We start from the raw sequence: 27,380 nt of genomic DNA, 5'->3' as shown, positions 1-27,380 counted from the left end.
ATTGTTATTGTTATTGTTATTGTTATTGTTATTGTTATTGTTATTGTTATTGTTATTGTTATTGTTATTGTTATTGTTATTGTTATTGTTATTGTCATTGTGATTAATATTGAGATTATTTTCATTGATATTTTGATCGAGATTAGATTGATCTTTTATTTTGGGTTTATTTGAAGAAGAGATTGAGTTTTTAATTTTTTTTTGATTATTTTGATCATTTGGAGAAGAATTGTTTGAATCGATATTTTTTGAAATTCTTTTGTTTTTGTTTGAAAGGGTAAGAGATAATCTTTTTTTGGAGTTGGTAATGATGATATTATTTTTGTTGTCATTATTATTGTTGTTGATGGTTTTATTGTTTTTTGAGGCAATCAAGGATGAAGAAGTTGTTGAAGAAGAGGAGGTAGTAGATGAAGTGGAGCTAGAGGAATTGGTTGAGATCTTTTTGTTGTTTTCAATGCTGTTGTTGTTAACAATAGAAGAGTCAGTGGTGATAATATCTTTGCTGGTTTTAATTTTGATTTTAGACATTGAATTGGAGATGGCGTGAGAATTGGAGACTAGGGTGCCATTGTTGGTGGTGGGAATTTCATTGGCATTGCTGATGTTGAGATTGTTAGTGTTGTTAGTATGGTTATTGTCAGGAGCGTTAGTGGCAAGACTGTTAATATTGCTAATGATATTAGCAGTATTGTTTGATTTGGAGTCTCTTTTGGAAGATTTTTTGTTTTTGGAAATGGAAGATTTTTTCCTGGAGGAGCAGCACAAAATTGAGGAGATGAATTTATCCATTTTGAGGCAGACAAAGGCTCTGAAGAGGAAACAAGAAAGAGCAGAGGAGGAAGATAGAAAACAGGGAATAGAAAAGAATAACCAATGCAACAAAAAAGAGGAAAAACAGCAAAACCAGCAGAAACAGCAAAACCAACAGAATCAGAACAAACAGGAAAAAAAAAGATGAAAAGACGAACAGATGAAACAGGAGGAAAAAAAGCGCGAAAGGCACGAGAAGCACGGATCCGAAACAAACTGGAAGGGGAGAAGCAAAGTGAAAAGAGTGAATGAGCAGCAAAAGCAGCAGCAGAAACAGAACCAAACGCAGCAGAGGAAGCAGAAGAAGCAAATCCACTAGAAGAAGCAGCTGGGCCTCAAATCCTCGTTCGCTCGCGGACGGCGGAGGCGGATTTGGAAACCGTTTCGCTGGCACATGCGCATCACTGTGTGTATTGGCAGAACCGCGTCTATGTACATATAGCTGCATTACGTATTTAAGGCTTGCGGTGCTTCTCCAGGCTCAGTCGTCGCTTTTGAGGAAGTGGACGTCTTCGGCAGCTCCTCCAGTGGCGGTGCTGCTCCGGAGCAACGTTCCCTTCGAGTCGACCACAAACTTTACGCGCTTCGTCTCGCTCACCGGCTCGATCTCCTTCAAGTTGCTCACCTTTGCGTTGATTTCCATGTCGCTCCGTATCCTTCTGGGTATGTCTTGGTAGGTCGAAGAACTGAGATTTTTCTTGAGCTTCGTTATTTCGAGATCTCTGTCTGGAGCAAACTCGTCTCGGAGCCTGGCCAACATCTCATCCTTCCTGTCATAGTATGAATACAAATACTCCCTAAATATCTCCTGCAACGCTTCGTATCGGCTCATATATTCATCGATGAGTCTTTCTAATCTGTTGATCTGATATACATCCATGTTGAGTTTCCTGTATTTCAATTCATCGATCTCTTCTCTAAACTTCTCTAATTTGATCCAATAGTACTTAAGAAACGTTTCCTCTTTTTTACTGAATATCTCTCTAATTGAATAGAATCCTCTCAATTCCTGTTTCAATTGCAATGGCTCGTTTTTGAATTTCAATACCTCATCCAATCTTTTGTTCGATCCTTCTTGGATTTCGTTCAGGTCAAGTTCTTCTTTTCCCATTTCGTTGTTATCCATATTCAGATATTTCTCAAACTGATTTCTGTATTGATCTAATTCATCTCCGTTTTCGATTTTTTGGGTTTTGTTGAAAATATCCTCTCCAGGAATTTCAATTTCTTGCTTATCACCTACATACTGGACTTCCCAATCTTCTTTCTCAGTTATTGGCTTTTTGTATTCATCTTCATTTTCATTTTCATTTAGAGCATTCTTTTGCTTTTCTTTATCATTTTCTTCCTTTTTAAATCTTTTCAATCTTTCTGCATATTCCTTTTCAATATTTTTCGCTTCAACCAGACTTTTCCGCTTATCTTCATCAGCAACCAATTTTCGATACGATTCATTTAAAACCAGTTTGTCAAAATTCTTGGGATTTTCTAGCACAAACTTTTCAACATTCGATAATGAATCGTCTTCGCTATCAAACACCTTTTCGGCTTTTTTCTGTCTTTCAAACTTATATTTCTTAACATAATCCGATACTACCATCACTTTATTTAATCTGCTTAAAATTCCATTAAATTTATTAAGTCTCCTTTTTATGTTCACAAAATTATCAAGCTGTTTATGTTTCGTTTTTTCATTCACTATAGGAATTAGCAATTCATTGCATTCAAAACAATCTTTCATTATAACATTTTTCATTTCACCTCTAATTAAATCATCAAATTCATTTTCTTTTACAACACTACTTTTCTTTGACTCTTCTTTTAAAACTTTTGAAGAATACACCTCTTTATTTTCAATAGCTTTCCTCACTTCATTAGTTATATCCATTTCATCATCCATTTCCTTTACTTCTGCATTATTATCTTTTCCTTCTCCTTCTCCTTCTTCTTCTTTTTCTTTTTCTTCTGCTTTTGTTTTTCTTTTCAAAAATGGCGTTCTCACAAATGATCCATGTTCGATATAATTGGTTATAACTCGATAATTATTACAAACAATAAACTGCCTTACTAATAGACTATCAATATTTTCCTTTACAGATATTCTAGATTTTTTCTCAATCTCATAAAGCATTTCATTTATCTCACTTTGAACCAATAAACTACTTCTATGTTGATTCTTCCCAAGAAAGTATAACTTATCAAGTTTAACAAATATATCGCGATACAACAAATCAAATATTTCATGATTGTCGCAATACACATCTTCACTTAAATTGTTTTCTTCATTTTGTACGAGTAAATTTGACAATTCTTGAAATCCTTCTTCGTTAGACGATATAGAATCTGTGTTGATTATCTTTTTATTTTTAGTTTTTACTCGAATCAAATCAATTAAATGAAATAACTCGGCTGTACAAGAACAAAACTCAATAAGATTTCTTAAAATTTCAATCGAAATAATTGACTTTTCATTTTTAAAAAAATTATTTAATGGAAAGTAATAATCACCTAGAATTCTGTTTCTTTCAAAAATTTCAAATTGTTTTTTCATCGTTATTTCTTCTCTAAAGCTTTTTTCCATTGTTTTAGTTAAATAGTCTTCAATTGACAATATTGATGGAATCATTCTTTTCTCAAATACTATAATATTTAAAATATATTTAGCATCTAATAAAAAGTTACAGTTTATGAAGAATTGAAATAGATTATTTAGTACTGTTGGACTGAAATCCAAAATTGATTTAAATTCAGATCTTCTGGAATAGATTTTATTATTTTCATCATAGTCCGATTCAGAATCATTCTTGTTGATTGTTTTGATTGTTCCTGTAATTATATTCAAAAGACTGCTTCGTATGTCAGCAACGGCATTGTAATATGCCCGTTGACGTATGTGGAATTTGATAGGTGTTATACCATATTTCATTCTTTCATCATTTACTTTATTTGTTTTATTGATAAAAAATTGGTTGGATTTTCTGAATTTACTGAAACTATAAATTAAGCTTCCATCCACAATGTTATTCTTTAAAACCAACAATAACTGGTTTATTAAAACTTGGTGAATGTTAAAAAAGACTTCGGAATTTATTTTATCTTGAGTATGTTCATTTGATTTGACCTTATGATGATTTAAGTAATTGTTCAAGGTGTTATTTAAAAAGGACAAAAAACTATTATATTCATATGGCCTGATATGTTTTCTCAAAACATAGCATAAACTAAGTATAAATTTGTACTCCAAATAATGAATTTCTTTATAAATTCCAAAAAATGGAGTCAAAGCATCATAAAGATTGTTCAAATCATTCTCTGTAGTGTTTGAACCTTTGTGCAACCAAAAAAAAAGATCAACTGCATACTCAATATCGTCATTTATATGAAAAACAGCAGAATACTCCATCAGTGGATTTGAATCAATTCCAGAGATTAAGTTATCAAACGATGAAAAAAAAGCCGATTCTTCCTTTGTTAGTTCGGATTTGTTTAAGAAATTTTGGTCTTCAGGGGATTGTTCCTGATTCGAATGAGGGTTATAATGAATGAAATAGTTTTCAATTTCCGCTTGAGTTGGACCTGAGATTTCTTTAAAAGGACTATTTAGACTGGCATCGTCCTCTTGTATTGAATGACTATTGGATACAGTTTCGTTCAGCAAGTCAAATTTATAAACATCGAATAAATTAGTGTTGGTAAATGTGGAAATACGAGAATAAACAAAATTAGTATAATTGTATAGCCAGTCTAGATATTGATCGTGCAGTTTAAAGTAAAAACCTGTATGAAATACGGGAATGACGGGATACCTGATATGTTTATATTTTTCAGTTAAATATCGAGCTTCGCTTTTATAGGCAAAAAGATTTGAAAAGCTATGAAAATTTTGAAAAACAGGACTCAAAAAAATACTATTTTTAGAAATCAAGTTGGAGTTGTAAAAATTTTCTATGGTTTCCCGTAAAAAAAATCTGTGATTGTTGATAAATGAAGGGTAAAAAGGTAAAAAAAATTTTTCCCGATTGTCAAGGATGTAAAATTGGGTTTGTAAAAAGTTCTGAAGATAGATATTTTGAAATGCATTAATTATAGGATTGAAAAAAGGATGCAACAATTTGAAAGGCTTTAATTGATCTATCCCTTTTCTCATAGAAGTTGTGTCAGATGAATAATCCTTGGGAGTAAATTGCCAACGATTATGGTCCTGAGAGTTATTATATCTGTTTCCGGAAGTTCGATTGTCGTGAGTAAAAGTAGAGTGATTTGGAAAAGGGTGATTTTGATTAGAATACTGAGAATTTAAAGATTTTTCACTTTTTTCATTGAAAAAATTATAATTATTTTGTTGTGATGTGAAGTTATTGTGTTCGAAATTGCTTTCTGATTCTGGTAGATCTAAATTTGATAAATTTTGATTTTTTCTCTTAAAAACCTGATTTTTCTGTGAATTTAAATTTGACTTTTCAAAATCCAAAAAGGGATTATTAATTTTTTGGTTGTGATTATTTTTTTGGTTACTGCTTGTAGTGAAAGTTGGTTCAGGTTGCCAAACATTGTGTTGAGCATATTTTAGTTTATCTTCATCAGGATACTCGAAATCAGAAATTTCTTTGTCTGAAGCGAAAGAGCTGTCAGTTTGATCGGAATCTAAAAATGAATTTGAAACTTCATTTTCCCTCTGCAATTCTTCAGGAGCAGTATCTAAACCAAAAAAAGTTGATGCATCTACGTATTCTTCATCAATAGGCAGCTTTTTTCTTTTAACTTTTCCACGAGTTCTGTTTCTGAACCAAAGTGCAGACAAGGTAGAAAAGTTTGTCAGTTGATTGACATGGTTGTGAAGCAAAGAATCGGTTAACAGGCAAAAACATTTAGCAAGACGCAGCAACTTCGTATCATGTATCATCTTTGGGAATCTGGCTCCAGCAACTTCATCATTAGCTCCAGGCTCTCAGTTTGTATCTCACAGCAGCAGAAGTTGACTGGTGAAAATTGGCTCTTCTCCAGGGCTTTTCTTCACCGAAAACTCGATTTCAGCACGTGATTACAATGTGGTCTTCGGTTTGTGCGATTCTTATGGCACATGATTTTATTAGGTAATCAAAAAGCCAGACTCAATTCAAAAGGGAGTTGCCACAAAGAGTGTTTCTGTTCTTGAAACAGACCCAAGTTTAATACAAATACCAATATATAAAGAGTAGGAATTTCAACAGGAATTAAAAGAGAAGAATAAGAAGGAATAAGTTTTACTTAAGTTAGCTAAATACATATTATTCTACCATAAATAATAGTTAATATAATCTCTAAATAACCAAATAATTGGTTGTATTATAGCTACGATTGTAAGACTTATTACAGGTTCGATTCGTCGAGAAAACGACAAATTTCTGTTTGTCAAGATGCTGGATGTGGTGGGCGTAGTAAACAAAGCGTTCTTCTTGTCAGAGTGTCCAGCATTTCTTTTGTGCTAAACGCAACCTCTAAAAGCGTAGATCCTCAGATTTGGCGCCATTACTAATTGGCAATCCTGATTAAAAAAATAAACCTGTCTTGAAAGGATTTTGGATTTGAACACCCTGTTTCCCGAAAACACAGTCTTTCCAAGCAGGAGCGTATTTAAACACAGATTTTTCTACTGAAGTGGAGAACTCATTGAACATCTTCCACTCTTTCCATCAATTCTCTGTGTCTTCCTCCAATGTATATATTTACTGTTGGCAATATCTTCCTCATTGCATCTTTTATATTATCCCTTTTGAAACTGTCTCTTTCTCAAGGCTCAACTCCTGCCTTGGGTTTCACCAAACCTGATTTTTGCTCATTGGATTCCAAAATTATTGATGATGGTTGCGATCTAACCTTTGATTCCATTAACCAAATAAACTCTCTCATCAGACCCTATTTAATAGATCTTATAGAACAGGATTACTTTAAATATTTCAAAATTGACTTGTCCAAAAACTGCCCTTTTTGGGACAATGAAAATGATAAAAAGTGTGCCAGTCAAAATTGTGTCGTCGATATAATTGAAGATATCAATGAAATTTCTAATTTACCTTTTTACTTGAAAAATGAATTGATTACTAACTTGTCCAAATTAGACTCAAAAAACAATTTAAATCAAGAAGACCAATTTCTTGACAAATTGATTGGTGAAGATTGCCAAAAAAAAAAATACGACAGCTATTTATTTTCCAAAGATTACTGTGACACTAATGAGGAATCCTCTTTGAATTCAGTTTATGTCAATCTACAAGACAACCCAGAGAGGTTTAGTGGATATGGCGGCCCACAGTCAAATCAAATTTGGACCTCCATTTATTTGGAAAACTGCTTTACAAAGGAAGTCTCCTCTGAAAATGAACACCTTGCTAATAATCTGAATTTCATGAGCAGAATTGATGACCAGTGTCTTGAAAAAAGAGTGTTCTACAGAATAATTTCCGGCTTACATGCTTCAATTGCCACCCATCTATCAAATGAATATTACAATCCTCTAGCCCAAAATTGGGAACCTAACTTGCAGTTATTCATGCAAAGAGTTGGCTACTTTCCAGACCGTTTGTCCAATATTTATTTTAACTATGCTTTGATTGTCAAATCCATCCTAAAATTGTCAAAGTTTTCAGATCATTTGAATATTTGCAACTCAAAAGTAATCCAAGACAAAATTAATAAAATTGCTGATCTTTTGACAAATAATTCCTCAATTGATATATTCCATGAACAGTTACTATTTCTCGAAGACAGTTATGAATCCATATATTTAAAACAGGAATTTAAAAGTAAATTTAGAAATATAACTGAAATAATGGACTGCGTAGGTTGTGAAAGATGCAAAATGTGGGGCAAAATACAAACTTTAGGTTATGGAACTGCTTTGAAGCTACTATTTGAACTCCCCTCTTTGAATGATATCGATAATAACAACTATAATATCGATGATTACGATATTGATGAAATAATAGGCAATTTAAAAAGAAATGAATTGGTTGCCTTAATTAACACTTTTGACAGAATCAGTAAAAGTGTTCAAAGTATCAACAATTTTAGAATAATCTATGAACTTGAGCACCAACAACAGATCCAAAATACAAATAGTTCTCTATCTGACCAATTTGAGACTCATCTCGTTTCAAATGATTCTCTATCTGTCAATATTGAAGAGGCTAAAAATGAAATTCATAATGATATAAATCAAGATATAAATCAAGATATAAAAGACGAAATGAAAGACGAAATCAAGGACGAGAACCTAGCTGAAACAGACGTTGGAATCCAACCCAAAATTGACAAGCTAGATCAAAAAATTCCTAAAGACAAACCTCAACCTGAAAGTAATGAGTTAAGGGAAGAGATTAGAAAATCCAATAGAGATTTCTCGAAGAACCAATTCAAAGAATTATATGAAACTGGTAAAAATCGTAAATACCAGTCTATTAAAAATAAAAACACCATTCATAAAGAATTTAAGGAAAGTTTAAATGAAGTTTTGCTAGAATTCTCTGCAGCATTTAGATTTATTCTCAAAAGTTATGTTGATTTTCCTTCTACAATGTGGAAATTGACTATCTGGAAAATGAGAGAATTGTGGAATACATTTATTGGTAGAGAAGAATTTTATGATAGTGAGGCTTACAAAGCTGAATTATTTGATTTAAATGTATAGTCAATTAATGTGAATGAAGGATACAGTATATTTAATCCAAGTTATCATCTGTTGTATTATAACTCATGAAAAATAGTTAGTTTATTTTTTGCAAATTTTAGCATGGGATTTTAATTTGGATTTCAAAATTCTAAACATGTTGGCATAGTGATAGTTGCCAATTAAAATATAATTTTATAGTTTCTAATACAGCCAAATAAAAACAAATAAACAAAGCAGCTTAAAATATTTTTTCTCTTTTAACTTGAATAAATAGTTTATAAATGAATATTGGTAAAAGTACAAAAAAAATAAATAAAAAACAACAAAAAACAAAAAAACAAAAAAATAACAAAAAAATAAACTGCATCCAAAAAAGTAGAGAATATGGAAAATTTTGTAAAAACTGAATGAAAAATTAAACAGTTATAAATAAGATTTTAACATTTGGTATTAACAAAAACTAGTTGATTGGTTTGTAAAGCATTGAGTCTCTAGAAGGACCAGTACCAACCCATTGAATTGGAACGTTTAAAAAGGTTTCAATGTATTTTAAATAGCTTTTAGCATTTTGAGGCAAGTCGTCATAACTTTTTATTTGAGTGATATCTTGATTCCATCCATCCAAAGTGACATATTCAACTTCAACCTTTTCCAAAAGATTTAAATCATCAGGAAAGGAATCTAAAGTCTTTCCATCTATCTTGTAGGCAATGCCGACTTTAATTTCTTTAAATGTGTCCAAGACATCCAATTTGGTTATGTTCAAAGAGGTGTAACCATTGATTAAGGTAGAATACTTTAAAACAACCAAATCTAACCAGCCACATCTTCTTTTTCTACCGGTGGTAACCCCAAATTCAGCACCAATAGATTGCAATTTATTACCATCGTCATTCAACTGCTCAGTTGGAAAGGGACCTTCACCTACCCTGGTTGTGTAAGCTTTCACAACACCATAAATATTGTTAATGGCCTTAGGAGGAATACCTAAGCCAGTAATGACACCACCAATACCAGTATTGGATGAAGTAACATAGGGATAGGTACCAAAATCAATGTCTAACATTAAAGCATTAGCACCTTCAACTAAAATTCTTTTTTTGTCAGCTAATGCAGTGTGAACAAAATGAGTTGAATCAACAACCATTAAGTTAATTATAGATCTGTAAGACTTGAAACGGGCCAATTCTTCTACAGGATCATACTCAAACTTTCCATAAATTTTATAGAAAGAATTTAGCAATCTGTAGTACTTTGATTCAAATTCTTTCCAGGCTTCATTTTCATCTACTGCATCAGAATTCAAACCCGAGATTAAATGATGAACTCTTATACCAGATCTTGATGCCTTGGTGGAATAAGTTGGACCAATACCTTTACCAGTGGTACCAATTTTCAAAGTTTGTTTTTTATTAGCATTGGTTGAATCATTAGATAAGTGAAGCTCATTCAAGTTGTCTAGTTTTTGATGGAAATCGAAAACCAAGTGAGCTCTGGAGGAGATAAATAATCTTTCATCGCAATTTTTCAAACCCTTTTCCTTCAAATTGTTTAGTTCCAGTAATAGAGACTTTAAATGAATGACAACACCATTACCAATCAAATTCAAGCAATTGGGGTTGACTAATCCAGATGGCAACATGTGGAAGTCGTACTTGATGTTGTTGACAACAATAGTATGACCAGCGTTATTACCACCTGCACATCTACAACAGACATCGATTTCATTACAGAGGATATCTACCAACTTTCCTTTACCTTCATCTCCCCACTGAGAGCCGAGTACGACATTAGCCATTTTGAACTGAGTTGAAATAAAAGACAGGAATAAAGTAGAGCAGAGAGGATGTAATATACCTTTTCGGTGAAGAAAGAGTATGAGGATAGCAGAACAGCTTAGTTGTTGAAGTTTACTGAGAATAAACTTAGCCAGAAATCCAACTCGAAAACGAAAGAGAAGAGAGATGAGACTATTTTTATACTGTGCTGCACACTCCAAACATGAGCAGCACTGTTTGGGAAGAAACAATTATGGTCTGGGAGGAGATAATTATGAGTCATCCGGAGACAATCAGTCTGTTTTGACGCACAAGTGTCTTACAAATGCTGCTCCAACATCGCAGGCTTCTCGCAGTGGCGCCCATCTGCTATTTCTCTGCTCAACCGGCGCGCTATGATTGGCCAGCTGCACAGAGCGTGCTCAAACGTATCGACAGGCAGTGTGCGCATAATAATGCTGTACTGAAGCAGCGTTCCCACAGTGCTGGTTGGGGCGGCTCAAACGCAAGGCTCTCTCTCTTTGACGGCTCACGTGTTTTTTTTAACAACATTGAATTTTCCATTAAATTTTTTTCATTCTAACACTCTATCAACAGTAACACATCTCGAACAGAATTGGAATAATGAGTTTTGGACAAGCACCCACAATCGTTGTCTTGAAGGAAGGCACTGACACCTCGCAAGGCAGAGGTCAAATAATTTCAAACATCAATGCCTGTTTGGCCATTCAAGACACTTTGAAAACCACTTTAGGGCCGCTAGGATCTGATATTTTGATAGTCAATTCTTCTGGAAAATCAATTATATCTAACGACGGAGCAACAATTCTAAAGCTATTGGACATTGTCCATCCTGCTGCTAAAATTCTAGTTGACATTTCAAGATCTCAGGACTCAGAGGTAGGCGATGGTACTACGACTGTAACTATATTGGCTGCGGAATTTTTAAAAGAATCAAAAAATTTTATTGAAGAAGGTGTTTCTTCTCATATCATTTCTAAAGCTTTTAGAAAAGCAACCGCTTTAGCAATAAACAAAATTAATCAATTGTCAATAAAGATTGATAAAGTGAATGACAATTCCGAATTTTACAATACTTTAATAAAATTGGCCAAAACCGCAATGTCATCCAAAATTGTTTCTAATAATTCCGAATTTTTCACTAAGCTAGCTGTTGATTCGGTTTTATCCTTGGATCAGAATGATTTGAACTTAAACCTAATTGGTATTAAAAAAGTTCCTGGTGGTTCAATTGATCACTCATTGTTTATAAAAGGTGTCGCCTTCAAGAAAACTTTTTCTTATGCTGGTTTTGAACAGCAACCCAAAAAGATTTTAAACCCTAAAATTTTATCATTGAATATTGAACTAGAACTAAAAGCAGAAAAGGATAATGCTGAGGTTAGAGTTCAGAGTACTGCTGACTATCAAGCTATTGTCGATGCTGAATGGGAAATCATTTTCAATAAATTAAAACTCATCGAGGACTCTGGTGCTAACATCGTGTTATCAAAACTACCCATTGGAGATTTGGCTACTCAATATTTTGCTGACAGAAACATTTTCTGTGCTGGAAGAGTAGCTTCTGAAGATTTAGACAGAACTATAATGGCAGTTGGAGGCTCAATTCAATCCTCAGTCTCTGATATTGATCCTGCTGCACATCTAGGAAACTGTGATTTATTTGAAGAAATACAATTGGGTAACGAAAGATATAATATTTTCACTGGTTGTCACAACGCTAAAACATGCACCCTTATACTAAGAGGTGGTGCTGAACAAGTTATTGAAGAGGTTGAAAGATCTTTACATGATGCCATAATGATTGTTAAAAGAACTATACAAAATAATGAAATAGTCGCTGGTGGAGGTGCAATTGAAATGGAAATCTCAAAATATTTAAGAAATTACTCCAAGAAGATAGCTGGAAAGCAGCAATTAATCATTGCTGCTTATGCGAAAGCTTTAGAAATTATCCCCAGGCAATTATGTGAAAATGCTGGTTTTGATGGTACTGATTTGTTGAATAAGTTAAGAATGGCTCATGCTACTGGCGAAACTTGGGCAGGCATAGATTTTAATACCGAATCGGTTTCTGATAATATGAAAAAGTTCATATGGGAACCATCTTTAATTAAAATTAATGCTCTAAACAGTGCATGCGAAGCAGCTTCTTTAATTTTGAGCGTTGATGAAACTGTTAAAAATCAAGAATCTCAATCTCCAAATGCATCACAAGCTCAGGCTATGATGGCAAGCAGAGGTCGTGGTATTCCACGTTAATTTTTATTTGTCTTTCAATTTACATAATCAAGGGTTTTTTAAACTAAAGTTTGTAAGATATACACATATTTAATTCAATAGTTTTTTTTTTTTTGATTTTGTTTGAGTTCCGTTTTTATTTCTTAATCCAACTATTTCTTTGTTTTTCATTTCCATCATTTTCCTAATACATTGAATTAGTTAATCTACAATGATATTAAAATTTTTAAAGAGCAAGCTTAGATAATACAAAAAAAAAACAATATTTATATAAACAAATAAATGCAAAAGGTTAACTACATGCTGAATAAAATGAATAATCCCAGTTTTTGTTAAAAAGTTTAGAAACTAATAAAAATCTTCTGCTCTAGCAGCATTCTTATTCTTTTTTTTGTTTTTCTTATGATGTTTTTTATTATTTTCTTGTGCATTCTGATTGTTGACTTTATGGAAGGGAGTTGAATACCTACCTTTAATATTATTCATCTTAAAAAATTCATTATCGATTTCGTCACTGGCAGAAAAAATGGCTGCTTGTTTACCACCGTAGTTACTCATTGTTTTGGATGAATCTCCATCTCCAACAAAGTTGGAAAATGTTAACTTTGATAAATCTTTAGACATATCAAAATCCTCAGTTTTCATTCCTTTTTTTTCTATCGCAGCTAAAATTTGTTCTTTTCTACTTTCAGTTAACAAATTTAAATTAGTATAAAGTTCTTTGTTAAATTCATTGTTTACCTGATCGTTTTTAATGGTTCCATTTTCATTTGGTGGGGGCAATACATATAGCAATTTACCATTAACATAGTCTTTTAAAATATATCTTGCAGCTCTACTCTGGTCAGCAGAGCCAAAACCTTGAGTCATGTAACCTCTTGCTCTTGCATAAGCAGTTAGAAACTCATGTGAAGTGGGCACACCAGACCCACCCTCAGCGGTTGATTTTATGGGAATTGCAATACCATAAATCAATTCAAGAAAATATTTGGGGATACGATTGCAAACAATTTGAACAGGTGCAGTGTACTCATTCAACTGATCAACTGGTAACACACCATTAACTACCAATTCGCCTTTTGTATAGGCAAAGTTGGGAAACACCAAACCAGGACAATCACATAACAAAACTTTTGAGGACAAATGAATTGTTTGAAAATGTTTTGTTTTGCCTGGTGTAGCTGAAACCGAGACTTTCTTTGAGCCAACTAATGCATTGATTGTTGATGATTTTCCGACATTTGGATATCCAACAAGACCAATAACAGTTTTGGGAGTTTCGTTATTGCCCGGAGGAGGTGATAATGGTTTAGGAGCTTCCTTCAAAAACAATTCTTCCAAAGCATCCACAGTCAATATTTCAATGTTGTATTTGAGCGATGATTGTATCGGTCCTGTTGTATTAGTTGTGTTCTGCAAATGGTTTTTGACGTGAGTTTCATCTTGGAGTGGTGGTGATTGATCATTTGAATTCAGTAGATCCTGTTGTTTTTCAAGCAACTGATTGGCATTCAAAGCCGAAAAAAAAGTAAAATGAATATTATTCTCAGTGAAATATCTAGCCCATTCAATTCTTTGATTTTGAGTTAGCAAGTCAGCTTTATTAACGAGTAGCAAATTCTTTTTCCTTGGATCTAGTTCTTTTGTATATTTTTCTAAATCGACTGATCTGAAAAATAAAGGATTTCTGGCGTCCACAATTTGCACAATTAAATCAGATCTTTCCATCACTCTCCATAATTGCCTCCAAACTTCAATATTTTTTTCAAAAGGAGTCAATAATAGTTGATTATCATTATCATTTTGTAATATAGCCAAAGACCTTCGCCATTCCAAAAACAGATTACTTTCTAGGGTGTTCAACTGATATTTGGAAATATCTGAGGACCATTTGGGCCTCCTTGGAACTGTGAGCCTGGATTTATTTTGAATTTGAAGCAATTCAATCTGTTCTTCTTGCTCCTTGGTTAACAAGTATGGGTTGGAGGTGGATTCAAAGTAGTCCTGAGATCCAGGATTCAAATTGGCCCCCACCTGGATAATCTTGATATTGTTTGATCTTTCAGTGGTAAAATCAGTGTTGGCCAATTCTGCAGTATTCAAAAACTCGTCCAAAGAATTTTCATGAGTAATTGAACGTAGCTTGACCCAATCATCTTCCTTTTTATCTGTTTGAAATCTCATCTCGCCATCAGGCAAATACTCGATTTTATTTTCTTTGGCACGCACATTTTGAATAGCTCTTCCTAACCCAATGGTGTTCTTGTTCTTGTGATGCACTGGCTTGGGTCCTTTTGGTGCTCTCCATTTCTTGGGCTTTTCTTTGGGTGGCACAGGCATGTTGTAGTTATTTCTGATGTTGGTTTTGTTTTATTCACATCTCCAGCTGAAGAACGAAATTTTTCCTGCTTTGTAAAAACTTTTCATGCACCAAAAAGGTCAGCGTCCCACAACAAACAGGGAAATAACCATGTTTTATGCGGTCTAATGTTCAAAACCACCTGATTCCAGAGGTAATCCTTATTATCAGATAGTGCATCTGCATTTGATAAGGATGCTGATTTTTGAGAGAAGATGGAAAATTTCAGCCATTTCGAGGATGGGGGCAGGAAACAGAAAATGAGCAGCTTCTTCTCTTTGCTAATTTCTGTTTTGCTCAGCGATATAATGAACAAAGTGTCTTCTTGTTTGGCGATCTGTAATGAGTGATACACAAATGTCTTCCACTGCTGCTTCAAAATCACTGAAAATTCATTCTTATGACTCAGCTATTGCCGGTTCCATATCAGGGTTGATAACAAGAGCTTTGATCTCTCCAATCGATGTTTTAAAGATCAGATTGCAATTGGCAAATTTCAACTCGACACCCAAACACAAGGTGAACATCTACCAGAATGGGAAAATATTGTGGAGCTTGACCCTGGAGATATACAAAAAAGAAGGAATCAAATCGTTTTGGAAAGGGAATATTCCAGCTGAGATCATGTATGTTCTATATGGTGCTTCCCAGTTTACGTGCTACTCATTTTTGAATGATAGATTCAAAGGAAGGGAAAAGAATGGAAATGTAAAACATTTAGTTCTTGGATCGATTTCCGGTTGTTTTGCGAGTTTGATCACCTATCCCTTTGATGTTCTACGAACTAGATTTGTGGCAAATAATTCCAGAAGTTTTTTTCGCTTGTTCAAGTCGATTAATTATATTTTCAAAACCGAAGGCATTAATGGTTTTTATGGGGGTTTGAAGCCCACAATTTATCAAGTATCACTTGGAACTGGGATCTCCTTTCTATCATATGAATATTTGAATACGCATATTGATATTAATTTTTTACATGGTAGTTTCAATAATAATAAACTAATAAACCAGTATATTGCAGGATTTTTGGCAGGATTTATTTCTAAAGCAACCACTTTTCCGTTGGATTTGATCAAACGAAGATTGCAAATTAAAGGAAGCATTAATGAAATATTGGTACACAATTATTCTTTTATCACTAGCAAGGATTCGGTTTATAATCGAAACTCCCAAATGTATCAGATCATTAAAGAGATATTAATTAATGAAGGAATTAATGGGTTGTATAGAGGCTTTAGTATGGCAGTTATAAAGAGCGCACCAACAACAGCATTATCATTTTCAATATATGAATACTCTCTAAGAAAGTTACAAGGCACTTGATTCTATTTTGCATCTTATATCTTATCTTATTTTATATTATGCTATAATATTTAAATATCCGATTAGTTTGTTTTTATTACTTTTATTATTTTTACTAATAATCAAAATCTTTCAATATATTTTTTTTAATTCGCTAGATTTAATAGGGACCTTTTTTATTTTCTTTTAAATAAATTGCATATTTATTAATTAGAGAAATTATTTTTGTTCATTGGATAAAACAAGAAAACAATTCTATATACAAAACACAATGCTGCACCACTAAGTGGAAAATAAACTGAAACAAAATTAGCTTTATTTTTTGACCAAAGCTAGTTCTAATTCTTTGTTGCTTGTCCGAAAAATATCGCCATGAACTTTCATACATGTTCCTGGAAGCTTTGATTGACCCAAATTGACTTTATCGTAAATGGAGCTTTCAAATAAACTTCCAGTCAATAAAACATTGTTGTTATCGATATCAACAATGAATCCAAGATATTCATTCACGTTTCGATCTTTTTTGTCCATTTGGTTGTTTTTGAGATTATATTTAATTACTCTTTGAATAGTGTCAAACTTATAAACTATTAAAACTTTATCCAATGGTTCTCCCGGAATTAAAAATGGCATAAAAGTAACTAGTTTAGGGTTTTTATTAAATTTAATTAGCTTCCAGTCAAAATACACATTTTTTGGTAAAGATTGAATCCGTTTGTTTAGAGCATCTTGAACCCATATCGTGGAATAATTGGACGATATTGTCAAATCTTTACCCACAAATGACTGATTGACCTTGATGTAGCTCTCTATTGCTTGATTTTTCCACAATAGAAATTTTGGTTTTAAACCACCCTGAAACCTAGCAGATGCAATTTGCAAAGTGTTAAGGCCCAATAAATAGTACCTTCTAAGAAGATTTCGAACAAAAACCGATGGATGTTTAAAAAAATTGGGATAACTTGAATATGAAGGAGGAATATATATATCAAACATAATCCCAAGTTGGTTAATCCCTATTCTTTGTTTTGACTTTTGACTATTGTATCGTTTTTGTTGAACCAAAACAAAATTGTGGGAGGGAGTTCTGGAAGCTGCAATAGTAGAATTGAGAAAACCTCTATATCTATTGACGCAAAGCCCATCTAAAAGATTGTTTAGTCTGAATAAAGTTTCTCTCATTACTGGTTTTCAAATAGGCTTTAGCTTCTGGAGGGAACAATAAAACAGAAAGTATTGGTTTCAATTGGATCAGAGCTTAACAATAGATATGAAAAATCTTTCCTCAATAAACAGCACCGTTATAGATCCGCACTGTATCTGCACCGGACGCACCACGGCTCTCTTCCGGGTTCTTTGGATCGGGTTTGTTCCAGTGATTTGAAGTGAGGTTTTCGCTGAACAAAACAGTGGTTATACATTTCAGATTGAGAAGCCTGCGAGAAAACTAGATTGTTGGCTTTGATCAATAGAAAATTGACAGAAGCTGCTCCAAGTTGTGGATTATCACATAGAGCAGCTTGTAATCCTTTATTGTTAATTTTATTTAGCATCCAGTTTGATCTGGTTTTGGTTCAACGTTGATGAAAGCAAAAATGCTAAAATGATTATGTTAATTGAGTAACGATGGTGTTTGATTAGACTTTGTGGGAAAACAAATTTACTACTAATGCTCCTGAACAAACCTACAAACCATTTTGATGTTCAGACGAGCTGCGTTCAATTATTGCAACTGCAGTTTATTGATAGATGGGGATGTTCGACATTTTTAAAAGTCAAATGTTATGCAAAAAGCTATCTCTTCAACTCACTTGAATTATCCTATTATTGTTACTAATTATCTATATATATCAGTCTCTAAAAAGGAAGTAAGTATTATGAACTGGGGAATATAGATATATCTTCATTTATGGTTGTATGAGAACAGTCAATGATGAAGCTTTTCACTAATCGTAAAGCATACAATTTTAGCACCAGATCACCAAATTTCACTTGAATTACAATACAAATAATTATTTCAATGTCCTATTATTTTCTTTTTGAATCAGATGTCACTTTTGACAATAACAGAGTATTTAATGTTTATCTATGGTTTGAGAAAAATGAGAAAAATGAGAAACAGAAATTGATTAATGTTGATTTTGATAGTGATAATGATAATGAAATTTTTGAAGATGCTGATGAAACTGTTGAGCACATTTTTACTGAGTATTACGACAAATATATAAATGTGGAAAATACCGATAGTTTATTGTTAAACAAGGAAATAATAATGAAAATAGGTTATAAAGAACCTGAAGAGATGGAAATTTTTAAGCACATGGAACATTCTTTTGATGAAAATATAAAAAGATATCATCAAAATAATATATTCAAAAATTAAAGAATTAACAGAGTACATATTTTTAGAAAAAATATTAAATAGTAATATTGTCTGTAAATTATTGAAAAGAAGAGGGCTGGTTAAAGAATTTGAGAGAAGTTAACAATTTAAATAATTTAAAACATAAAAACATCATTGAATTTATAGGATTAATTTTGCATAAAAATGAAAGAGTTCTTGAACTTGGTTTGGGATAATTTTAAAGGGGAGTGTAAATAGAATTAACCAAAACTACTGGAACAAACTGAAAATTCTATTAATTATTTAAATCAGAGTAATTTATATCATGGCGATTTGAAATCAAATAATATACTGATTAATGATAAAGATGACTTCAAAATATCGGATTTCGAAAAAGGATTATCACCTAAATACAATCCAAATTAGATATTTGATAAATAACCAGATTGGATTTGCTTAAAGATGATTAAACAAAAACTCAACAATATTAAGTAACTCTGCAAATAATTATAAAACCTGTTTTCATCACCTCGTTTTTATAGTATTCAAATATTATATTGTTTTCTAGTTTAATCAGATATATTCAAGCCTTCCTGCTTACCACTAAACACTATTAAACGATGAAGCATTCATTTTGATTTTGGTTTGATTCATATTTTTGTTGATATTATCATTGCTGCCCATTATTTAGATCGAATTTAGCTGCGTCTGGTTCATTCTCAGCCCATGTGTTTATTGCTTAATGAATGTGTCAATTTGAAAAATCTCTGTTGAGATGTTAATAATTCAGGTTCATTTTCCAACACTTTTTTGTTTATTTTTTTCTCAATTCAATTTATTAATATTATTGTCTTTTTCATACTTTAAAATGACAATTGAGACTACTTATTTGGGATATTTTACTGATTGGAGCAACAAAAATCGTTAGAGTTTTTTACTTTTTTGAAATTGAATTTATTATCCAGCATAGATTGGTATAAGCCTAATATGAATGATCTCCATCAAAAAAATTTGAAAAAGGTATTTTATTGTTGCTCTTAATTTTAACTCAATTGGCTTATCGTTTTGCAAATTCCATTCTAAACTTTTTTGCCAACTATTGTCTTCAAAGTACTAACCTGTTATAGTACAAAACTTAATATTATATTATCTATACTGCGTTTCAAAATAATCAGCAAATGCAACCATAATTGATGACTAGTTCGACCATGATCATGTTGGAAAGCGCTCGGATCTCTGATCTCGGTCTAAACTACGGCCCTAGTACATGCTGCCGGTCTGGTCCTGTGACGCTAAGGGATCTGACCTAGGCCCTTGTGCGGATTGCTTATCCTATCCGTTCATGTCCTATCCGTATTTCGTATAGGGATAAGTTTTGCGATAAATAGTCAGACCAAGTTCCGTTTGCTTGACGAAACGAAAACAACAAATTATTCTTTTCTTTTTCTTCAACCATCGAGCTCGAATCACCCTATAAAGGGGGCTGGCATTTCCCTCGATTTTCTTCATTTTGACAAACTAAGGTGTGAATTGGTACAGAGCCACTCTTCAAGTGAGGGCGTTTCTGCGTTGTGTCCGAAAAAAGCTAGCGCGACTGCCATGCCTCTGCTCAGCGGGTTTATTTGCTAGATTGAATAAACACATACATTAAACAATGTTTTTGGTATATTAGTGATTCAAATTAAACTAAAATATGCTCAATTTTATTATTGTCATTATTTCTAAAATCTTTAAAGAATAACCTGCTTATGAAACTAAATACGTTGTTGATTAGATATATCTTGCTCTTGTGTTTGTACTAGTTCCGGTCCTAGTAATTCATTGGAAAGCTCTTCCTGTGATAAGGCTGTCAGGAATTCTTTTTGATGTTGTGTATTCCTGCAAAAGCTGTTATGAGCCGATTTGTGATGATAGTTCAGCTGACGAGAAAGGGAAATGTACTGTAGTTTGCAAAAACTTGTGCGCTGAATGTTGCCAAAAATTTCTTGAAAAATGCTACAACAATTGGTAAAGTGAGAAATTTCAAGAGGTTTGCAATAGCCTCTCCAAAAAGTTTTATAAAAAGTTTTGTAGCAGTTACAAAAATTGTCTAAAGGATTCTGTTCAAGACTTTTCTCAAAACTTCTGCAATGAATTTTGACAAAACTATTGTTGTGAGCCAGTTGATATATGATTATATCAAAGAATTTAATTATTATTTTTTAGAATTTAATTATTATTTTTTAGAATTTAAAAAATAGCAAAAATAAATATTATAAGTCAAAACGATTCTGCTTAATTAGATCTCACAAAGATATTTTGCATTTTATTGGTTTTTTTTATCTCACTTATTTTCTTCTTTTAAACAACTTTCAAGTTATGATATATGAATGACGATTGATTCGTCTAAAAAAACTATTAAAGCGGATAGAATGATGGCTGTATTCGGTATTCTAACTGGTTGGGTTTCATGATATTTTGATATGAATGTTGCAGTTTTGGACATAAGTATGGTATATTAGGAGCTGGACAGGTCAGGCAACAATTTTTCCATTTGAAAAAAAAACTTTTATAAGGAGCAATTATTTAATTAAAAAAATGTTATTTGGTAGCTTTAATACTCCGTATTCAAAAGTCAGTAGAATTCAACAAAACCAAACGTGGTAATTGGTCATTGGTTTGTCTTCAAAGCCAGTTTAGGATGGTTTTAAAAAGCCCAGCACGAGGAACTAAATACCAAAAGAAATCAGCTTTCAAAAAAGGGTTTTATCATGAGACAAAAAGTTTTTGTTTTAGAGCTGCTGAAAGGTACCGGCAACATATCCATTGCAGTATTTCTAATGAAATTGCTCTACTTCAAGAACGATCTTGAAGTTTCTTTAAAGTTTGGATTTCTAAAAATTATGCGTTTAAATGTGTCCTTACGCATATAGTACTCTGTGTGCTTTTATCATCATCCAGCATTTTGTTCTTGGTTTTGCTTCGTTTCGTTTCGATGTCGTAGTAGAAACAACACAAACAGCAAAGTAAGCAAAGATAGAAAGGTGTTGTAAATGCTGTTTGTGATTTAAATAAGTACCAAAAAGTAAACCATATAATTTGATTGGTTGTTTTTTTGTCTTGTGACCCGGTATTGCAACATATGCGATATCAGGCTTCGAGTCGCTGTGTATTGAAACATATATAGTTTATGAGCAGTTATGCAATCTCTTTTATAAGATCTGGATCAATTTGATTGATATCTTGAATTTTTCTACAAAGTGGACTGCATTTGTTCAATGAAAACCTCAATTTGAAATTTCGACTTTTCTTATACCAATATTGTTAAATATAAATTTGTAACAATTTTTGGAAAGCATAAATACCTTTTTATTATTAACCACTTTAGACAATCATCATCCAAAAATATTAATTACAAACTTCTCCAGACTGATTCAATAAAATCACTTGAATAAACAACGAGTTTATATTGATGTCATCTGTTGTTACCCATAGAATGTTATGCTACTGTAAATTTGTTTTGAATGGCGTTGACTGCCTTTCAATATTAGTTTGAGAGATAATTTTCAATTTATACATTTTTATGAACTTCACCAACATCTGGGGTTTTGTACTGTTTTTACTATTTGGTTTTTCACAATAGTTTGCAGTAAAAGCATAAGAAAAAATCTGAATCCGTTAAATATAGATTTTGAGTTTTAAATAAAGATCAGGACTTATTGAAATTCAACGATGAATTTTAAATAAATTTTCTGCCATCTATTCTTCATTCCCACATTTATCTTCATTTAGGTTATTGTCTATCTTAAGCCAAAATTCTGTAATAACATTCATCAATTTTGATCACTGAAAGATTGAAACTAGTTGTGCTCCATCAATTTGAACTGCAGATATATGCAGTTGCATGCAAGGTTCTAAAAATACCAATTTTGTCAGCCCGTTTTTTTTTCTGCGTCCCTATCATTATCTAAAAGATGAACAAGATAAGATCTATTTGACATGTCTAATAACCAGTTTAATATTGAATTTCCAATAGTCCTAGTAAAAAACCTGCCTTATGAAGTCATAACACAGGAGTTGTACGACTTGTTCAACAAGTTTGGAAGGATCGTTGAATTGAGAAAAGAAATGAAGAATCATTTGAAGGGAGACTGTTTTGTTATTTATTCGGATCTCAAATCTGCTAAATCGTGTGCAGAGAACCTTAATGGCGTTAATTTTCAATCCAGATATTTGGTTGCTTTGTTATATCCAATTGACAATCATAAGAGAAATGATATTAAAAATGGGTTAATTCAAGTAAATAATAAAAGTGTTCATACAAAATAGAATAAAATAGGATCTACTATTATAAAATATTTCTCGAAAGAATGTATACTTTATTGTAAACGATATGTTAATGATGAAAAATAAAAAGAATAAAAAAAATAAAAAAGAAAACAAACGTATGATATATATAGCATATAGTACGGTGCACGGTATTGTTGATTTAGAAACTCATGGGTTATGAGTGGAATCTCTTTTAAGTCAGTCTTTGATTCATAATTTCATTGTATCTTCTTGCTCAACAATATGGATGATATCACTATCGATGGAACCTAGAATTGCATCGTCTGAATATTGGAGAGCTCTCACAAGAATGAACCTAACTCTATACGAACCACTCCTTTTGATATCAATTGAATCAAAAGTAAAACGGCAAGAAAAAGGACTAGCCGTGTTTGAGCAATTACGTATAACAACTGTTTCACCTTCCAAAAGAGTTTGATCTTGTAAAATGTCGCCATTAACATCTAATAAACGAGCCCAAGCAATTAGATATTGTACACGTGATTCAGATTCTCTAATTTCAGGACACGAAGCTTCAATAGTAAAAATTTTCTTTTAAATATCTTGCTGCAGAATCTGTTGGTCGTCTTCCAGTTGAAGGCTGAATAACAATTCGCTTTGTATAAGACATCGTTTCTTAAAAATATATTAATTTCTGAATTTTGTTTTTAATAGATATTGGAACAATAAAAACAAATAAACCACAATGAGAAGATCATTCTCTGTATAAATATGTTTCAATCGAACAGCAGAAAACATAGTTGAAATTAAAAATAAGTAACATTCAGTGATACTAATTTTTATTTTTTTATTGCTTTCTATTACCCATATTTTAACAACATGACCGCAAAATTTATCAGAATTTTCCATTGAGATTGGGTCATATTCATTGAGTTAAGTTCTTTACTTGATAAAGAAAAACCAAATAAACCGTAAACCAAATATCAAATTATAAAAGAGTTGCCCAAATAATTCTTGTGCAAAAAAACTGTCTTTTTATTTGAAATCAATCTATTGATAAGAAGTTTATTAACCGAATAGGCTGAAAACCAGTAACAAAAACTGGGAAACTTTTCTCAAATGTACCAAAAACCACAAGAAAAAAAACGATATTAATCCAGCTTACTCACCAAGTTTTGAAAATAACACACTATACTAGTTATGTAATCTCGAAAACCAATTAAAATGTACCGAAATAGTTTTTGAAACACAATAATTAGACCTAAAAGCAGCCTTTAGGTCCTCGAGTGGGTTTTGAGTGGTCTTTGAATGACCCAGTGTTGCATTAAAACAGTGAGTCCATTCATAGTTCTGTAAGAGCGAAATGAAACATCTCCCAATTCCCTGCTGTCATAAAAAGGGCAGAGAGAGTTCTCGAACAAACACCGGATCCATTCAGAAGTACAAATACAGTCAAAGGTCCGTGTGGATGTTGGAAAGGAAAATTGGAAGCCCTGAATGCAGAGACACGCATCTATGCGCAGAGACCCATGGTCCTGTACTTGGGGCATCTCAGCGAGAATTTCTGAGCATGATAACCAATATTTTCTGAGCTATAATACTTGTGATTATCACAATTTCAATAATAAGCGCAATGTTCTCGGTGATCTTAATAACCATAATAATAATTTTGATGAACTTAATAGCAACTTAACTCTCCTCAAAAACTATGTGATCGATCTCCCACTGAAAAAGTTTTTACCTGCCCACTACATCTTTTCTTAAATCACTCTAATCATGATCAAATCAATAAATTGGTCAAATTAATTCATAAAAATAACATCAATCAATATCTGAATAACCTACTGCTAAATAGAAATGAATTCAATTCAATACCCAAACAATTACTCTTTATAAACGCAATTAATAAATTTCTTTTATAAGTTTTGCCAACAGATCAAAATTCAAACAATAATAATATAACTTCTTTATATAAATGATGAATTTAAACATATTAGTTTTGATAACACTAAGCAAAATAATAAAATTATTGAATGAAATCAATTGATTTTCCACGGTTTAATCTCTCAAAACGAATTGGTTGAAGTATCCCATCTATTATCAAACAATAATTATCTAATTATTTCAAATGAATCCGCTACTTATCTTGATACTTTGCGATTAATTAATCAGTCATATCTCACATTAAATAATGATTAGTCACCATTATCTGGAAGAAAAAATTCCCAAAATTTAAATAAAAAAATGCTTTTTATGGAACACTAGTAACTAGCTAAATAATTTAAACAGCAAAACTATTAATAGATGTAACTTATCAGATCCACTTGAGGTTATTTTTGAAAATATTGAAAATATTGAAAACCTCCACAATAGGAAGGATATTTTTGATAGCGATCTAGATACCTCACCGGAAAATCATGGCGCGATTTTGCATCATTTGATAAGAGCTTGGTTACGATTCTCCGAGAGTTCTGGGCTGGCTTGAAAACCTGGATAATCCATGGCTCATTATTAGGTACTGGTGGAATGGTATAAACATTTCATGGGATTAAGATTTAGATGTTCAAGTCAAAATGAATGCATTGATTCAATTGGTTTGAAATTATAATCAAACTTTGGTGATTGATTATTCATTATCCAACACTGAATTATCAATGGGTTTAGATAGCTACCTAATCGATGCCAGTTCAAGTTTAATTCAAAAAACTCAAGGTAACTTAAGAAATATGATCGATGCAAGATTTATTGGTAGAGCAACTGGTTTGTATGTTGATATAACTGCAATCCCTAAATCTCACAAGGGAAATGTATTTGTTAATGAAACTAATGAAAAATAAAAATAAAAAAGTTAAAATTAAAACAGACTTTAGATCCAAAGTATATCACAAAATATACCATTGAAACAATTAACCAAGATGATTATCATAACAAATTAATTGAAATTAATGATAAATTGCATCACTACAATGAATTATATGATTGTTGAAAAAATCATTTTTATTTTTTTGATGATATTACTTCACTACAACCAATCTATTTTAAAGGAGTTGGCGATACATTCCTGCAAATTTCAAGAATATTTTAGAAAAATAATATAATAAATCCCGACTGAAATATTGATATTGGCACCATATTTTTAGAAGAAGTTCAAGGTTGTGGATTCTATTGAAGAAGTGGAGTAACATGAAAAATGATCAAACATGACTCAGAAGCTCAATCAAAAGTGAAACAATGTTTACGCAAACCAAAAATTTCTCAATTTTTCACAAAACTGAAATGAATCAAACAATACATAATAATAGAGTATCAGAAATCAATTATGAATATAGCACAGAGAATGAATTTATTGTACTCTGAAATGATCCATCGATAGTGAAAAGGACCAACAATCTAATAAGTACAATCGTTGATGAATTTAATTTTATTGCGGGCATATAATTTATAGCTGGATTAAATAATAATTGGAGGATCTGAAAATTCAGTTTTCTCTTTTTTTTTTGCACTGACTTTTTAGGATTTTGGTTTTGAGATAAAATTAATTTTTATTATTATCTGAAAGGTCAGAATTTCAGAAAAATTACACGATTTAAATTTTTAAAATATATACTTGTAATAGAAATACAAATTATAATTTGCGAAAAAAATAGCAAATGAAAAAATAATGGAAAATATGTAAAATTTAACAATAACATTGTATTTTTTTTAATTTAAAAAGTACAATTTTAAAAACTATCAAAACATGAAACTCAAATTGAAAACATTGATAAGAAGTGTATAGTTGTGAGAATATAGTTTTTAAGTGTTCCAATAACCTATTAGAGTTTTAATCTCATTTAATGCACGTTATTTTCCCAGATTATGGAAATGTGTGGTTTTTCTTTCCATCAGTGATGAATGAGTTCTCATACTAGAACATACCATTTGTTGGGAGATCAATGTTTGATGAACCAGCATGATTGCTAACTTTGCTATTTGATTAAATTATTGAAACAAGTGTCTGTATCTGCTTTGCAGGAATAAAGAAACAAAGAATCAGAAAAGTTTCTTGTGATTTAGTGGTCTATTAGGAAAGGATAATTCACCATCAGGATTTAAGGGAGGGCATCTATTGTATGATCTTGGACCTAGATGTTGGTTTTTTTCCACATTTCAATGGATCGAATTGTCGCTAAAGAGAGCATAATTACTAACGCATTATTTGTTGATGATTAGGTGAATGGTATTCATCAATGCACACTCATCAAGCCATTAATGTGTCTCGGATAGCTACATATTTTTGCAATTGGGTTCTTAGGAATGAAACCAATTTCTAAATTTGGAAATTCATTCATTAACGTATTGAGTGTAGTTGAAGATATCTAAGGCTGCTTCTCAAATCCTTGCTATTCCGGTACGAAAAGTTACTCAGCAAACTGATGTATTTGTTCAATGGCACATGGCTATAATTACAAATATTGCAAATAATCGTCAAGATATCACAGCGAAATACCGGGCTGAACCAGTTTTGGCTATTGCAGCTCACCAATTTGCTGCCCGAAGTGATAAATTTTATGAGAAACTGCTAGAAATGATCTCGCTGTTAGATGCTGGTGATGCAGGCGAAAT

General features: G+C 32.1%; 12 protein-coding genes across 12 annotated transcripts in view; 7 read left to right on the top strand and 5 right to left on the bottom strand.

Annotated features, from left to right (window-relative positions):
• Positions 1-792, bottom strand: part of ASCRUDRAFT_67358 (dullard-like phosphatase domain-containing protein) — a gene marked incomplete at both ends in the record, with an annotated part of 1,943 nt that extends 1,151 nt beyond the window's left edge. The window contains one exon of the mRNA XM_020191378.1: positions 475-792. Within this exon, the coding sequence (XP_020049540.1) occupies positions 475-792 (318 nt within the window). The remainder of the gene's footprint in view (positions 1-474) is intronic.
• A 90-nt stretch (positions 793-882) lies between these two features.
• Positions 883-1,184, top strand: ASCRUDRAFT_93612 (uncharacterized protein). Its single transcript, XM_020195132.1, has one exon. The coding sequence runs from the start codon at positions 974-976 to the stop codon at positions 1,130-1,132; it is 159 nt and encodes a 52-aa protein (XP_020049539.1). The 5' UTR covers positions 883-973; the 3' UTR covers positions 1,133-1,184.
• Positions 1,185-1,260: 76 nt separating this feature from the next.
• Positions 1,261-5,777, bottom strand: ASCRUDRAFT_73135 (uncharacterized protein). The gene has a single exon (XM_020192165.1). It carries the CDS (start codon positions 5,714-5,716, stop codon positions 1,295-1,297), a length of 4,422 nt encoding a protein of 1,473 aa, XP_020049538.1. The 5' UTR covers positions 5,717-5,777; the 3' UTR covers positions 1,261-1,294.
• A 731-nt stretch (positions 5,778-6,508) lies between these two features.
• ERO1 (ER oxidoreductin) lies at positions 6,509-8,479 on the top strand (the record flags this gene model as incomplete). Its single annotated transcript, XM_020191099.1, has 1 exon — positions 6,509-8,479. The coding sequence occupies one exon, from the start codon at positions 6,509-6,511 to the stop codon at positions 8,477-8,479; it is 1,971 nt and encodes a 656-aa protein (XP_020049537.1).
• A 343-nt stretch (positions 8,480-8,822) lies between these two features.
• Positions 8,823-10,431, bottom strand: ADE12 (adenylosuccinate synthase). Its single transcript, XM_020192164.1, has one exon. The coding sequence runs from the start codon at positions 10,257-10,259 to the stop codon at positions 8,922-8,924; it is 1,338 nt and encodes a 445-aa protein (XP_020049536.1). The 5' UTR covers positions 10,260-10,431; the 3' UTR covers positions 8,823-8,921.
• A 432-nt stretch (positions 10,432-10,863) lies between these two features.
• On the top strand, positions 10,864-12,522 carry CCT7 (chaperonin-containing T-complex subunit CCT7; the record flags this gene model as incomplete). Its single annotated transcript, XM_020194239.1, has 1 exon — positions 10,864-12,522. The coding sequence occupies one exon, from the start codon at positions 10,864-10,866 to the stop codon at positions 12,520-12,522; it is 1,659 nt and encodes a 552-aa protein (XP_020049535.1).
• A 112-nt stretch (positions 12,523-12,634) lies between these two features.
• Positions 12,635-14,871, bottom strand: LSG1 (ribosome biogenesis GTPase LSG1). Its single transcript, XM_020192163.1, has one exon. It carries the CDS (start codon positions 14,839-14,841, stop codon positions 12,850-12,852), a length of 1,992 nt encoding a protein of 663 aa, XP_020049534.1. The 5' UTR covers positions 14,842-14,871; the 3' UTR covers positions 12,635-12,849.
• A 243-nt stretch (positions 14,872-15,114) lies between these two features.
• On the top strand, positions 15,115-16,331 carry TPC1 (thiamine transporter TPC1). Its single transcript, XM_020192162.1, has one exon. The coding sequence runs from the start codon at positions 15,218-15,220 to the stop codon at positions 16,181-16,183; it is 966 nt and encodes a 321-aa protein (XP_020049533.1). The 5' UTR covers positions 15,115-15,217; the 3' UTR covers positions 16,184-16,331.
• On the bottom strand, positions 16,328-17,417 carry MBA1 (Mba1p). Its single transcript, XM_020192161.1, has one exon. It carries the CDS (start codon positions 17,342-17,344, stop codon positions 16,478-16,480), a length of 867 nt encoding a protein of 288 aa, XP_020049532.1. The 5' UTR covers positions 17,345-17,417; the 3' UTR covers positions 16,328-16,477.
• Positions 17,418-18,182: 765 nt separating this feature from the next.
• On the top strand, positions 18,183-18,545 carry ASCRUDRAFT_67350 (uncharacterized protein; the record flags this gene model as incomplete). The annotated part of the gene is made up of 1 exon (XM_020191377.1): positions 18,183-18,545. The coding sequence occupies one exon, from the start codon at positions 18,183-18,185 to the stop codon at positions 18,543-18,545; it is 363 nt and encodes a 120-aa protein (XP_020049531.1).
• Positions 18,546-22,358: 3,813 nt separating this feature from the next.
• ASCRUDRAFT_73128 (uncharacterized protein) lies at positions 22,359-23,128 on the top strand. Its single transcript, XM_020192159.1, has one exon. The coding sequence runs from the start codon at positions 22,485-22,487 to the stop codon at positions 22,812-22,814; it is 330 nt and encodes a 109-aa protein (XP_020049530.1). The 5' UTR covers positions 22,359-22,484; the 3' UTR covers positions 22,815-23,128.
• Positions 23,129-25,429: 2,301 nt separating this feature from the next.
• ASCRUDRAFT_78385 (uncharacterized protein) lies at positions 25,430-25,612 on the top strand (the record flags this gene model as incomplete). The annotated part of the gene is made up of 1 exon (XM_020194238.1): positions 25,430-25,612. The coding sequence occupies one exon, from the start codon at positions 25,430-25,432 to the stop codon at positions 25,610-25,612; it is 183 nt and encodes a 60-aa protein (XP_020049529.1).
• Between the last annotated feature and the right edge of the window lie 1,768 nt (positions 25,613-27,380).

The sequence above is a fragment of the Ascoidea rubescens genome (genome assembly GCF_001661345.1).
Source record: "Ascoidea rubescens DSM 1968 unplaced genomic scaffold ASCRUscaffold_1, whole genome shotgun sequence".
Lineage (NCBI taxonomy): Eukaryota > Fungi > Ascomycota > Saccharomycetes > Ascoideales > Ascoideaceae > Ascoidea > Ascoidea rubescens.
Note: the sequence above shows the minus strand (reverse complement) of the source record. Positions and strands in the feature narration are given on the sequence as shown.

Excerpts from the sequence above, each read along its gene's own strand:
- MBA1 (XM_020192161.1), bottom strand. The coding sequence starts at position 17,344 with ATGAGAGAAACTTTATTCAGACTAAACAATCTTTTAGATGGGCTTTGC.
- LSG1 (XM_020192163.1), bottom strand. The coding sequence starts at position 14,841 with ATGCCTGTGCCACCCAAAGAAAAGCCCAAGAAATGGAGAGCACCAAAA.
- ADE12 (XM_020192164.1), bottom strand. The coding sequence starts at position 10,259 with ATGGCTAATGTCGTACTCGGCTCTCAGTGGGGAGATGAAGGTAAAGGA.
- ASCRUDRAFT_93612 (XM_020195132.1), top strand. The coding sequence starts at position 974 with ATGAAACAGGAGGAAAAAAAGCGCGAAAGGCACGAGAAGCACGGATCC.
- TPC1 (XM_020192162.1), top strand. The coding sequence starts at position 15,218 with ATGTCTTCCACTGCTGCTTCAAAATCACTGAAAATTCATTCTTATGAC.
- ASCRUDRAFT_73128 (XM_020192159.1), top strand. The coding sequence starts at position 22,485 with ATGTCTAATAACCAGTTTAATATTGAATTTCCAATAGTCCTAGTAAAA.
- ASCRUDRAFT_73135 (XM_020192165.1), bottom strand. The coding sequence starts at position 5,716 with ATGATACATGATACGAAGTTGCTGCGTCTTGCTAAATGTTTTTGCCTG.